This window comes from Phyllostomus hastatus, unplaced genomic scaffold (genome assembly GCF_019186645.2).
Source record: "Phyllostomus hastatus isolate PE091 unplaced genomic scaffold, TTU_PhHast_1.1 phas_scaffold_182, whole genome shotgun sequence".
NCBI lineage: Eukaryota > Metazoa > Chordata > Mammalia > Chiroptera > Phyllostomidae > Phyllostomus > Phyllostomus hastatus.
Genome location: NW_025334013.1, coordinates 25767620 through 25781844, shown reverse-complemented (window position 1 = coordinate 25781844; position 14225 = coordinate 25767620). Strand labels below are relative to the sequence as shown.

The window sequence follows — 14225 nt, the reverse complement described above, 5'->3', positions numbered from 1 at the left end:
TCTCACCTAAGACCCTTCAATGGTTCCTAAAAGCCTGTAGGATAAAGTCCAAACTCTATACAGTACGACACACTAAATCATCAACATTTTAGTCCTGTTCACTTTTCCTAATTCATTTTTCTCCTTCCCTTACAGCCGACACTCCAACCTTACTAACAGCCCATATTCCCTCTCCTCAAGCTCTCTCATCCCCTTACTTCTGTTCATGCTGCCCCAAATGCCCTTTACCTGAACTTTTTGCCCAGAGTCCCAAATTCTTTAGATGACGGATCAGTCATTCCTTCTTGGATGCCTCCCCTGACCTGTTCCCACACTGGCTATAGTGGGTACTTCTCTTTACAAAGCACCATCATTTACCTATAAAATAGCATTCCCTACCATGGATGGTAATTGTCTGTTTACTAATATGTTTCCCCCATTAAACTGTAACATCATAGAGACTGAAAACAACATCTTTGTTTCCTCAGCCCTTCACCTACTGCCTGCTTCAGAAGAGACATTTGATAAATGTTTATTAATTACATGAATTAATCCTCCAAACAGGCCCCCTGACACCCTGGGAGATTAGCAATTCAAGATATAACCAAATATTTTAAAGCAGATTTAAGAGGATTTCTTGCGCGTGTGTGTATGTGTGTGTGTAAGAGGGAGAAGGATTTCTTATGCAATTCTTGGCAGGTATTCCTAGAAGCATACAATGAAGGCTGTTCAGAGTGGTCAGGATAGATAGAATAGGTATTCTAGGGTGCTAGGCATTGCTGATTTAAATGAGCAGTCATAGGTTCAAATACATAGCCCTATCAAGTTCAAAATGGAGTAAAATCTTTAAAAGATTTTAATATAAGAAGGAGACTCTGTTTTAGAGAAGCCATGAGCAATAGTTATTTTTTAAGTCAAAATCTTCTAGGAAAGAGTTAGCAATGTTATTAACTAAACTGAAGTCCCTGTACAAGCCCAAAATGCCTCTCAAATATAGCTCTCACCTCTTTACCAGCTATCTCTTAACCTAACCTCACGACTCAATTACAACTGTGGCCTCCTAGAGAGTAGGTCTCCACTCTCATCCATCATTTACACAACCAGGACATTAATCCTGCCCATAGTATAAAACTGAGGTTCCTCATGCTAACATCCACGACTTTCTCTCCTTCTTAACAGCATTCTCTCAATGCTTCTAAGTGACCCACCCAACCCCCCCCCCCACCATGGTCCCCTACACTGTATCTGCTTCTAGGTACTAGTGGAATACAGTGTACAAAAGTGAGCTTATTTCATTGTTGTTGACTGACTGAAAATAAAAAGCACAGCCAAAAATAAAAATCCCTCCCCACAGATCTCAAGCCAACATGCTCCTGTGGATTGAAAACTCCAAAAGACACGTCAAGCAAGCTCATTCTTTTCATCAACATCCACCTTTCTGAATAAAAATCATGATAGAAATTTGCTATGGTAGGAGGGAATTCAGCTGTACAGCTGGCAAAGCCCTTGCCCAAAAGAAAGATGTTGAATGACCAATTAACTTATCCTAGGCGATGACCCAAATCATCTCTGATAACTGGCACATCCCTGATACTGACACATAGTCATGCAGAAGAAAAAAAGCACAGGGTATCAGATCCCGGGCTGGCCAAAAAGGGCGTACCCCTGAGAACTCTGTTCTCTCCAGGGAGAGCAGTCTATGTTGGTCTGCTTAACTCTCCATCCTCCTCCCTGCTAGGGAAGGCATATTATTTAAAGCTCTATACTTCCCTGTACTTTTTACAATTTTCTACATTAAACATATACTTTTATTATATGAAAAGGTTATTTTAAAACATAACTTGAAAGTGCTGATATGATTGCCCCTCCTCCTGAGACAAATTCCCTACCAATCAACCACATTCAAAAGAAATACAGACAGTCCCCACATAGCAGAGATAAATGGTGATGGACGGAGACCTGACTTGGGGTCGTGAACACACAATACAGTGTACAGATGATGTGTTGTAGAAATGTGCACCTGAAACCTGTATAATTTGGTTGACCAGCAGCACTCCAATAAATTGAATAAAAAAAAGAAGTCCCCACATGATAAGCACATAAAAGCTCATTAGGGTAACAATTCTTAAAAACATGAGGCAAGAATAATATGGAGCAATATATAATTAAGAGACTAATTGAGAAGTAGACATAAGAGATCAGAGAAGGGAGAAATCAATGTCTGATAGAGCAATGGAAGAAAGCTACATAGAGGATGCAAGTCTTATGCTTAGCTTTAATATGAGAGAGGAGGAGAGAGAGAGAGAGAAGATTTGAAGAGAGAGAGAGAAAGAAAAAAGGAAAGAAGGAAGGAAGGAAGGGAGGGAGGGAGGGAGGGAGGGAGGGTGGATGGGTGGAAGGAAGGGAGGGAGGGTGGAAGGAAGGGAGGGAGGGAGGGAGGGTGGGTTCCAAGAAGAGAGAATAAAAAAGCAAAGAGCCAGGTATGAGGACCTGGAGGGAAAGGATTACACTCAGACCTGCCCAAAGGCAGCAGAGAGCTGTGGCTAGGCACTAACAAATTGACATAGTTAGGTATGCAAAGCAAGTCAAATTATGGAATGACCTAAAAGCTGGAGACACAGAATCAGAGACTCATTATAATTTATTCCAGGAACTGGGAAGCTCTGGAAGGAAAAATAGTATTTTATTAGAAGTAACAAAAAGAGGTGGACTAAACATTCTTAGATATTTTAAGCCAAGTCAATAGGCCTGAAAGGGCTCCTCCAGGCCAGGAAATTACTAAACGCTGCTGGTAGAAGCAAGACAACACAGGCTTAAATTCCAGTCAAAACCATGAAGAGCAAAAGCAGGAGCTTTAGCACACCACACAAGCTACTTACACGTGGCTCAACATATAATTACCAGAAGCTGAAAGGGCCAACCTTATTTAGTAAAAGGAGGAAAGCCTGGGTGTTTTCAAGACCATTGAGAAAACACAATAAACTCATTTTGCAACCCATAATTGTTTACTTGTAATTTTTGATCTTGGGATGTTTCTGTTCCCAAATATATACTCTTAAGTATTCTTTCTACCATGAGCTCTAAAAACTGAAATTGGCACTAAATACCAGGACAATAAGCCTTCAGCTGATTCATTCTTTGACTTGTATTATGTCAACTGCCAAGCAAGCCCAAGAAAAAGCAGTAGCTCTCATTAGCACTGTTAGCACACACACACATTTTATGATTTCAACAGCATTACCGGGGCCAAAGCTTGTGACTTCCCAGCAGACGGACCTGATTCACTTTCGGAATTAACATTGTCCGTGTCCAGAAGTAGCAATTACTCTATTGTTCTGTCTAGAAATTGTTCTGTCTAGAAGCCATCCACTCCAATTCAAGAGTTGTGTTCTAGAAAGGAACTCAAAAACTAAGTCTACATTTAATCAAGACATTGCATCAGAGTATCACTTAGGTAAACAATACCAAATCCTCAGCCTATATTTTCCAACCAGTGTGTTAACAAAATTTTATCACTTTGCACTACATTGCTTTTGTATAAGAATTTCAAAGTGATTTATATACCGTGAAACCTCTCCAATAGAGGAAAACATATTCTCCACAGTTCACAGATTTGGAAATGCAGGCCACATAAGGTGTGTAACTTACAGTTGAGAGACTAAAAACTAATATGATACTAACCAAGTATTTTCACAATTTTCTCACTTAAGTCACTGCTCTGAATTTAAAACTTGCTTCTCTGATACAATGTAAAATCTTCATCTAGAAGTCTGGATCCTGGCTCTTGCAAATGACTTGCAAATAATTTAAGTCTCTCTGTCTAAATTGACTCATGTGAATACCTTCCTTATTGGCTATTATAAAGATCAAATAAGACAGTGAATAGAAAACTGCTTTATAAAATACACAGTATTATATAAATGAAGGTTTTTCTAAACACAATGGCCTAATACATGCCAGCAGCTCACTCATACTCTCATGAATGCCAAGGAGTTAGTATTATCCATCCCCATTTTAATAGACGAGAAACCCAAAGATCAGAAGTTAAGCAAATTTCCAAGGTCACACAGCACAAATTAAGTGGCAGAACTAGGAACTGGAGCATAAGACCAAAGAAATTCAAAGGCTATTCTCTTTCTGCTGCCTTGCTGTTTTCGTATGTTAATAACATGCCGACTCTTCACTCCTAATTCACTATGCAGTAAGTTTTGTAATTTCTTTTCAGGGGTATGATGAACAAAAAGCAGTCCTAATTACCCTCATATAACCCATGACACCTGGTGAAAACTGTTAAGTTTTTAGGTACCAGATAGTCCATGTTACCAGTGTTGAAATGTGAATGTTCTCTTTTATTCCTAATCCAGCCTGGCATGGAAAGACTCTTCAGTCTTTAGGGCTTTGTGAAAACAAAGTCTAATTCCACCTGAACCAATTTACGTATTACACCTTCTGCTTAACCAACCACCATAAACCCAGAATGGTTTTGTTTTTTTTTAATCTCCTCTTTAAAACCTAAATCTATGCCCATATGTGGCCTGCTTCTTCAGTAGAGGTTGTCTCTATCTTAGGAAAAGTCAGGTCTTGTTTCTCTGACTGTTCCTTCTTAGTTTCCACTGGCGTTCATAAGGATCTCAACCTACAGAAAGGGAAACTTTGTGACTGGTCCATATCATCATCTGAATGAAACAGTCCTCAAAACAATGCACCTGTGTTTGCTTTTTTTACATGTTTACCAACCAACCATCAGATTACTAGCTTCATAAGCACTTGGGTACAAGGGAAAGGGTGCCCCAGACAGCGATGCAAGCATTCCAATCACTGGACGGGTATGTCCTCTAACATGAATTAATAAAATTGGCATACTAATTGTTACTTTTTCAAAAGATTTATTTATACATGTATTTAGTTTTAGAGAGAAGGCAAGGGAGGGAGAAAGTGAGGGAGAGGGAAATATCAATGTGAACCCTGGCTGATGTGCCTCAGTGGATTGAGCAGGGACCTGCAAACTAAAGAGTTACCAGTTCAATTCCCAATCAGGGCACATGCCTGGGTTGCGGGCCAGGTCCCCAGTAGCGGGTGGGTGAGCGGCAACCACACACTGATGTTTCTCTACCTCTCTCTCCTTCCCTTCCCCTCTCTCTAAAAAATAAACAAATATTTTTTAAAAAGAAATATCAATGTGAGATGTGAAATATTGATTGGTTGCCTCTCATATGCACCCCAACTGTTGCTTTTTAAAAACTTTCAATGATTGACTCCCCCACTGCCTATGGAATAAAGCCATAAAGGAACCTTTCTAAGCTGGACTCTGGGTCCTTTACAGTATCATCTGCTCCCATCAAAACTCTAGCTCTTACGTCACACCCAACTACTCACATTCCTCAAACACCTCCATTTACTTTCACACCTTCAAGCCTTTGCACATGCTATTTATTCTCTCTGCCTCCTCCCCTTCCCAGCCTCCTCCATCTGACCCAATCCCATTCATCCCTAAAGGCACACTCATAGTCACCTCCTTTGCCAAGTCTCTCAGTGAACCCCAAGGGGAGACAGTTATCTCTCCTTTACTTCCGAAGTACTTTATACATACCTCTGTTCTACCATTTAACACAGTACCATAACTACTTATTTGTATATATCTTTCCCCTGCTAGATTTGAATAACCAAGGGCAGGAAAGAGACCTCATTCATAATTCTGTCATCTCCAGAGCCTAACACTCTGTTATCTCTAGTAGGTATTTAATAATTTTTGGAGGATTGGAAGAATAAAGAACATACTCTGGCTCTGTTGGTTACTGCCCACTCTTAACTGTTAGGATCCAGAGTTATTACCTAATACCCCTTCCTGTTTGCTGGCCAGTCAGGCTCTAAAAGATATTTAGGAAATGAAAGAGTGTTTATATCCATGCTGAATCATCTAATCCTGCCAAAACCATGCTCACTACCAACACACAGGGAAATGGTTGCCAGGCACACTTCTGGAAAAATTCATGCTTGACAACCATTCCTAATACAGCTATAATATACTGCTCTACACCGTTATACTAAAAAAAGCATCACTTCCCTTCTCACCTTTACCCGTTTGGGGGGCAATTCATGCAGCTGAAAACTTCAGCTCTCCTTCTGAATACAAAAATCCTGTTTCATTTGTAGAATGAGGTACTACAAATTAATAGCATCATAGAGAGAGATCCAAGTAATCTGGTAGTCAACCAATGAAAGTCTAGAACCCCAGCATCATCAATATTTTCCTAAGTCTCTCCAAAATAAGTTTCTGGCTTTATCCCCACAAACTACCTCCCCCGGTGATTCTATTGATTCCAGCTTAAGCAAACAGTTCTCCTTTTAAGGTGGTAAGGGAGTTTCTAAGTCTGGAAAATGCAGGAATTCCATACAGCAAAGTAACAAAGGCCAGGGATGCTAATCCATCCTGACTTCCCAGTGAGAATGGTGCAGTAGGGACTGGAGAGAAAGCTTTCTGCACCTGTCATAGAGCAGAATGCACAACCACCTCATCCAGCTCAAGTTAATTTACTTTGGCCAACCATTTTTGACTCATTCCTCCCAAGAAAGAGATCCGTGCCTCGGAAGGATCAAATTCCTATACACCTGATCAAAGTCCTTCAGAGGAAAGCCAAACTGAATGAGACCGCTAAAAAGACTGAACACAAGAGGCCTCTCCTGGAACAAGCCCTACTTCCTCTCTTCTTCCCTAGTTTCATTTGCTAGGAATCCAACTTCCTTTCAGCTGGAGGCCAATGGCAATTCGATCCAGTGAGGTACTGAGATTTCTTCACCTGTTTTTGTTTTAATTCTGCTGATTTTTAGAGCTGTCGCAGCTCGAGACAGGCCCAGAGAATCCTCCCTCTGAAGACCACACTGTGTTGCTCAAAAGCCTGCAAAGGAAACTTAATGGAACCATTCACTTAGCAGCCTTTTTTTTTTTTTAATGAAGTTCAGCAGCACAATCTAACCTCTTTGTGCTCTGAAATGAACCACATTTCTTAAAAGAGAGACCACAGGGGGTTGACAGAAAACTTGCTGCAGGCAGGAAAACCTGGACGGCTTACAGGAGCTGATGCAGAAGGGAACAAGCAGAACTCTTGAGCTGGTCCATTTTAGCATTTCACTTCATTTCATATCTCTCCCTCTCTCTCTGTCTCTCTGCATTTTCCCAAGCAGAGCTCTAATGACACAAGGGCGGGGGGGGAGCATTTTACAGCTTCTTCATTAGTTTCCCTTCACTGGGTAGATGCCGTAAACAAGTAAGCTGGACTCAGTCAAAAGGGCTGAAGTTTCCTTCCCTTCAGATGAAAAGAAATTAAGGACCCAGTCACAAGGGCCCCAGCTGAATCAAAGAAGAGAAAGTGCTGCCTATGGAGTTTCTGGGAAAATCTCCATATCTGTTGGAAGCACAACTGCTACACAAAGCAAAATCCCAGAACTGGGTGTTAATGATTACAGCTGGGGCCTCCCAAGGCCACGCATCCCTGGCTTCCACTTAAGGGGCAGCTTCATCGGTCAGAGCAATGCCGTCCCCAGACCCTCTGGCCTGTCAAAACTTTCTCTGTCTACACCCCAGGTTGAGATGAGCCATTAACTTGCAGTGCTGCTTAGCACAAGAGCCTCCAGGGGCTGAAATCCGAGCTCCAAGATAAATCTTTATTTTTCGGAAAAGGAAGCAATAGACCCCGGCACCGGTCGGGCTCAAAGCCCCCGGGGGTGGAGGGTGGGAGGAGGCCTGCCACCAGAACTGCACACTCACGGACACCGGCCCCCAAAGAAGCCAACGGGGTTCACAACCTCGGCTGCCACGCGACTGATGGGAGTCTGAGGGAGACAAAGGGGCGAGGGACCCTCGGCGGGCCGGCAGATGTCCGAGGGAGACCCGCACGGGGCGCAGAACCCGTGGCTCCCGCCCCCCGCCCCACTGTCCTCCGGCCCCGCAACTCCCCACAGCGGGAGGGCTCCAAAGCCGGCTCCGGGTCTCGCCTCCTTCCAGCTGGACCAGATAACCGGCAAAAAAAATGTGACCCGTGCCGTGGAAAGCGCCGTCGTTCGGAGGAGTGGGTTCCAGAGGCGTACCCCCAATTCGGTAAATAAACTGGCCCCGAGAAACAGCAGCTCGGAGACCGGCCCCTGCGCCAGGGTGGGCGCGACCCCGCCCGGCCGCCCCACCTGCAGCGGACTCGGAAGGCCAGATCGCGCCGGCCCGCGGGCTCGGGCTCCCGGCCGGTCCCCGGGCCCATCCCGACCCGGCCCCGGTCCCCGCCGCACCTTTGTAGCGCTCCAGCACATCCTCGTACGCCTGCACGAACTCCTTCTCCTGGCTGCGGTTGGCCGGCTGCTGACCCGGCACGTAGCCAGCCATGGCCGCCCGGCGCCGCGCTCTCCCGGGGCCCCGGCCGACGCCGGTTCCAGGCCCGCGCGCCGACGCGGCGACGGCCCCAGCCTCGGCCCTTTGTGCGGCCGGGGGACGGCGGTGGCGCCCTCGCTCTCCGCTCTGCGCCCGCTTCGCCCGGCCCGGCAGTCGGTCGCGCTCCGCTCCTCAGCCCGCTCGCACCCCGCGGGTCCCGGCTCGCGTTTCCGCCTCCCCACCCCTCGGCTCCGCTCCTCCCTCAGCCCGCCCCGGCGCGGCGGCGGCAGCGGCGGCGGCTCCTCCCGTCAGGAGCGCCGGGCCCGGCCCGCTCCCCGCCCCTCGCCCCGCCGCCTCCGCCGCCGGCGCGCCCTCGGCCCCGGGGCTACCGCCCGGGGCTGCCCACGCCGGTCCCCCCCCGGTGGCCGCGGACCTGCGCGCGGCCGGGACGCGGGCCGAGCTGAGGGGGTGGGGGTGTGCGGCGGCGTCCCGCCGGGTAGGAGGCCCCACGCGCGTCAGGGCGAGAGGCTGGGCTGGCCGCCGCGGCGGGGAGACCCCGGGGCCTTCTCCACAGAGGGGGCGGGCGGCCCCATTCGGCGCTGACCCCCACCCCGAGCCGGGACAAAGGAGGGAGCCCCCTGGCTGGAGAGCAGCCGAGCTGGGCCTGTGTCGCTGCTGGAGAAGGACCTGCAGAAACTGGAGGGAAGGGACAGCGCAGACGACCTAGGGGCCTCGGGCCCCAGGGCTGGCCACGCGCAGAGCGAGGGCGAGGGCCGGAGCCGGACGGGCTGCCGGGTGAGGCCGAAGGCGACACTGAGACCACAAAGAGTCCCAGGAACAAAGAGGTTTCCAGAAACGGAAGAAACCGAACTCGCCCTGAGAGGGCAGGCCGAGCCCCGTGAAGTAAGCCAGGCCGAGGATGGGCGGCCAGAGGCTGAGAAACGACCACCGAGGGACGAATGAAAACGGGATTCTGACTGCACCAAGGGGTGACAAAGAAGAGCGACCGGCAGGATTATTACCCTGTGACAGACATTCGAACAGACTTAGATGAAAGGGAGAAATGTGGGAACCTGAGACTGAACCAGGGCTGTTGAGGAACAAAGAAAAGGATTCTGGGGCCTCAACTGGTCAGGGGAGAAAAGAGAAAGCCCATGATCCTCTCTGTCAGGGGAAAGGCCAGTGAAGAAAGGGGACTGGTAGACGCGGGTCGGGGTCTATTCGGGCGCCTGTTGAGAAGGCAGTTCCCAGCATCCTCTGATGCTCCACGCAGCAGTGCATCCCTCAAACCCAGTGGTCCCGGGCATTCTGCGGGGCGGCGCTGCGACCCCGAACTGTGAACGAGGAACTCGGGTAAATGCCGGCGATCTCTGCCCCCAGCTACCGCAAGCCAGCCGTCATCCTCCCCGGCTTCATCAAGTCTCTGTTAACTTGATTTTTCAGAGGGTGGAGGGGTGGTTGTGGGTAAAAAGTTAGGCTGGCTGATCTTACAATAACAGCACATTAGCAAGGAAAAAAAAAGAATTCATGCAACATTGAGCAGCCAAAATTGGGACTTGGGCTTCCATTGTAGTTCCCATTCTCAAGATTTTTAAAGAGCAGCTTCTTACCCTTGGGGGCAAGGCCTGCATCTTTGTGTGCTACGACTAGTGCCAAGGATTTGGTCAATGCTCAGCACATTAGTGACAGGAAGAAGAAATGATGCTTTTCACTAATAGGCACACACCGGTTGTTTCCACGTCACTCCATGATCAGAAGTTGGGTGAGCAAGTCATTAATCATATCTTTTCCCATCAAGTTTTGCTGACCTGCCCGAGTTCTAGCCATAGAGATTATACAGGAAAGGGCCTACAGGAGGGCAGACTGGGAGGGTCTTGGACAAATGCTCATTTCCTTCCAGCTTAATCCTTTGTGCTAAAAAAAAAAAAAAAAAGCTAGTTCACAGTTTGGTGTCGGCTGCTAATGAGCTCAGTTAAGAAAAGGAGGTGAATAAGCTTGAGGTTTATTTTTTTAAATAAATAAAAGACTTTTAATAGAAAATGCAGGATGAAGGAATTGGTGATTGATGGCATAAGCACATTTTTCGTAAACAGCAGAAAACAGAGAAATGCTAACTCTAGGGAATCTTGACTGTATCAGTGCTGAGTCATCTGCATTTCCCATATTATTTTATATCAGTAGGCTAAGAAGGCCCAAACACAAGTACACATACATGCACCTCTGCCCTCATCCCCAAACAGACATCTACACCTCATTTTCATCACAGTAAACAGAAAAGTCCCCCCATACCTCCTGGGGCTGCTACATGTGCCACTCTGTGAGCAGATCCTTCAAGAATTGTTATTGACGCTCCCCAAAGGTGAGGAAAGACAACACCAAAGAAGGGAAAGCAAGTCTGTTTTCGAAATCAGGCTTTGCTGAAGACCTGAGGGGTTTGGTGGGGAGAAGGCAAGGGGTTGAGATTCCTGTTCAGAAACAGGGTAATCAAAGAAGAAAGTTCTGGTTTGGATTGTGGCTAGGGGACTTCTCAGACTTAAGTAGCTTTCTTGAAAAGATTTGCATTTAAATACTCCCATGAGATTTTGAAGTAATGAATTCTTCTAATGAATGGAAAGGGGGAAGTCCACATGTTTGGCGGATGTTCCTGTTTTATACAGAGAAAATTTTACAAGGATAAAGGAACAAAGCAGCTTCTGGTGGAATGGGAAGAAGGAAGCCTGTGAAAGGGAGGTTTTTGGTTTTTTCCAAGCAACAGTCTAAATTTATAGCTTGACCACCCAATTGGGACAGCTCTGTGGCTTTCTTCTTTTGGCCTATGATTTTCCTCTGCTCCTGATGGTGAGGCTGCTGTTGCATTTATGAGGAGGCTGCAAGGGGGGGTGGGGTGCAGAAGGCAGTATGTACTCAGAAGGGCATCTAGTGGAGGAAAGAGGCAATACAAGTAAATAAAGCCCTATTTTTCCTCCCCAACATAAGCCTCTTCAAGTGCCCCCCTCCCTAAGGCCCAACCACTGTCAATTTCTCTCAGCTCCTCAAACTCAACTGTGCTTTCCCACCCCAGGGCCTTCCCACCTACTTTTCTTCTAGGCTGTAGCCCTTCATTGCTCTCCTCTTTTGGCCTGGCTCACTCCAACTCACCCCTCTGCTGAAATTCCCACAGGGAAGCTTGCGTTGACAGCCTCCTCCCCCACCCCAGATTAGTAGGTCCTCCTGCCCCCTCTACACCCCTCTTTGGTGATGTCCATCACCCTTGAAGCTATCATTCAGTGTCTCTCATCCTTACTAAATCACATTAGCTCCCTGAGGGCTAGGAATGTCTATCTTGTTCACCACAGGATTCTTAGCATCTAGTAAATGACCTGGCACATATAGGACACTCATTAAATATGTTTCAAATTTTTATTAAATGCATGAATGAGTGAACCAGATGATCCTAAAACACTCAGCTGCCTATGGCTTCTAACTAGCTAGAGGGCTAGGGTATTTAAGAAGAATATGCTTATCTCTGATAGCATCCTTTATCTATGCCTGGCATTCCATGCCCTTCATACTTTTGACAGCTACCTTCCTTTATAAGCTTTTCTCTCAAGATACCCTTATGGGCAACCTCTCCTACAATCAAACTCTTGTGCCTTTGCCTGGAATGTCCTCCACTCCTCAACTCCACCTACTGAAATCCTACCCATCGTCAAAGCTTACCCTACATGATTTGAAGTTATTTTTAATCAACCCAAATAGAAGTTTTTCTTAAAACTCCAACCACATTTTTCTTCCCCCTTTCCTAGAGCAACATATACTGTGAGTGTCTACATCGTTGCCTCCTTAAACTCCAGGTTCTCCAGTTCTTTGAAGGAGAAACATCCACTTCATCTTTCGTTATCATAGAGCTTAACACAATGCTTTGCACATAGCAGATGTGCAATAAATATTTGCTGAAGGTATGAATGCCTCACTGAAGACATGTGGGGCTGGGAAATGTGTACCAGATCTATGATTCAAGACAACTGAGACCAGCCCTAGCCAGGTAGCTCAGTTGGTTAAAGCACTGTCCTGATGATGCAGCAAGGTTGTGGGTTTGATCCCAGGTCAGGGCACATGCAAGAGTCAACAAATAAATGTATAAGGAAATGGAACAAGCTGATATTTCTCTTTCTCTCTCTAAACTAATTTTTTTTAAAAAAAGACAATTGAGAATACAATTTAATAGCCACCAGAACTGAGGGCACTTCATGTACAAAGACAAAAGAGAGAAGTGCAAAATTTTTTTCTCCTTCTCTCAGTGCTCCCCCTCCAACCTCTAGAAGATTTACTCCCAGCACTTCAGCTTGGCGCATGCTGCATTATTTTACATGTGTTAATTGATACTTTACAAATAAATTTTATGCTAGTAGGCTGTGTATGTGTCTGTGTTTTCTCTTTGTTCCTCCTTGCATAGTCTATCTCCTGTGCCTTCTGCATTTCCCAATAGTAGCTGGAGCCCGATACTGCAGGGGCTGCCCCAAGCCCTATCCTTTGGCCAGCTCTTGGAAGAAAATCCTTTAGTTTTCTGTCTCCAGGCCCAGCCCCACCAGCCTTGCAGACACCAGCTTTGGCCATCCCAACAAAAGCTACCTTTCAGCCTAGCTTCTGGAAACATTAAGCTTTGCCTCAAGTTCCCAAGTCTGCTCTAGGGTAGGAAGCCTTTGACCACTATCATGCTGCCCTCTTCTGTTCAGAAAGTGCAACATCACTAATTTAAGAGGTCCGGATGGTGCCAGATACCCAGGAAGAAATGATCACTGCCACCCAGCAGCCCAGCACCCTGTCACCATAGCAACCCTCAACATGGTTACTCAGCCATCTGGGTTACCATAGCAACTGCCCAAGTCTCTCCACCTTAGCCACTCCCAAGGCTTTCTCCCCAGGCTGGTCAGAGCCAATGCCAAAGAACCTCTGATCTTTACTAGGGCAAATGAGCAGAGGCTCCTGATAGACAGCTGTCTCAAAGGGACGTGGAATGCCTCACCAGCCGGGGGCTTCCAAGGCACAGTGGAAATAATGGGTGTTAAGGCACTCCATGAACCCTGAAGTCCTTAGCAGATGTTAGCTATTATTGGACTACCGTTCCTTGTAATGGGGTAGGCAGTGGGTTGCCCTAGGCAGAACTAGTGCCATTCCCAGCTTGGCCCCTTACTGGCTGGGAGACCTTGAGCAAGAACTCTCTGGGTTTTTGTTTCCTCTACTGTAGCATATCTATGTCCTAAAGTTATTCTGAGGATTAAGTCAAATAAACTATGTAAGATGCTCAACAAAAAGCCTGGCATTTGGAACATACCAATAATAGTTAGAAAAGGTATGGACCCCTCTGCCTTCTCCCAGCCTCTCTGTGAATGTAACTATTCTATTTTCTCTTTGGAAAGAATCAGGCTAAAGTGAATCCCACTCACTCGACCCCATCCAATCTCCCTTTCTGCTCTGGAGCAGGCAAGGGTCTCATCCTGTGTGGAGGCTCTGAGGTTCCTACCAAACAGGGCTGCAGGCAATCTGCACTCCTTGGAGAACTGGGAGGTTCCCCAAATTAGGAGATGTGGTTCCTTACCTGGGAAGCTCCCCTCCACTTAAAATAACACCTCCCTATCCAATGCTAGCTCAGGATAGAAACCCCCACAGGGGTGGTGACAGACAGCCTGGAAACTGAGCACAAATCCCAGACAGGCTTTAGAGAGTGGTAGCTGCAGCTCTCAACTGAGATCAGAGTTGTGTGGACAGTTCAGTGCAGGCCTGGGGCACAGGTCCCTCTCATAAGAACAGAATTCTTCCATCTATGATTTTAAAGACCTCAATCCTATTGCATCTCAACTTCACTCTCTTGAGACTGAATCCCTGAAATCCACTTCCAGGGTACTTTCCT

General features: G+C 46.6%; 1 protein-coding gene across 20 annotated transcripts in view; it reads right to left on the bottom strand.

The window, feature by feature from the left end:
* MACF1 (microtubule actin crosslinking factor 1) overlaps positions 1-14225 on the bottom strand; it is a 325507-nt gene that overhangs the window by 302423 nt on the left and 8859 nt on the right. The window contains exon 1 of one of the 20 annotated variants that reach the window (XM_045859457.1): positions 8257-8588. The exons of the other annotated variants lie outside the window; for them this stretch is intronic. Within the exon in view, the coding sequence (XP_045715413.1) occupies positions 8257-8350 (94 nt within the window). The 5' untranslated portion in view covers positions 8351-8588. Of the gene's footprint in view, positions 1-8256; positions 8589-14225 lie in introns of those variants that run through there. 20 annotated transcript variants of the gene reach the window in all.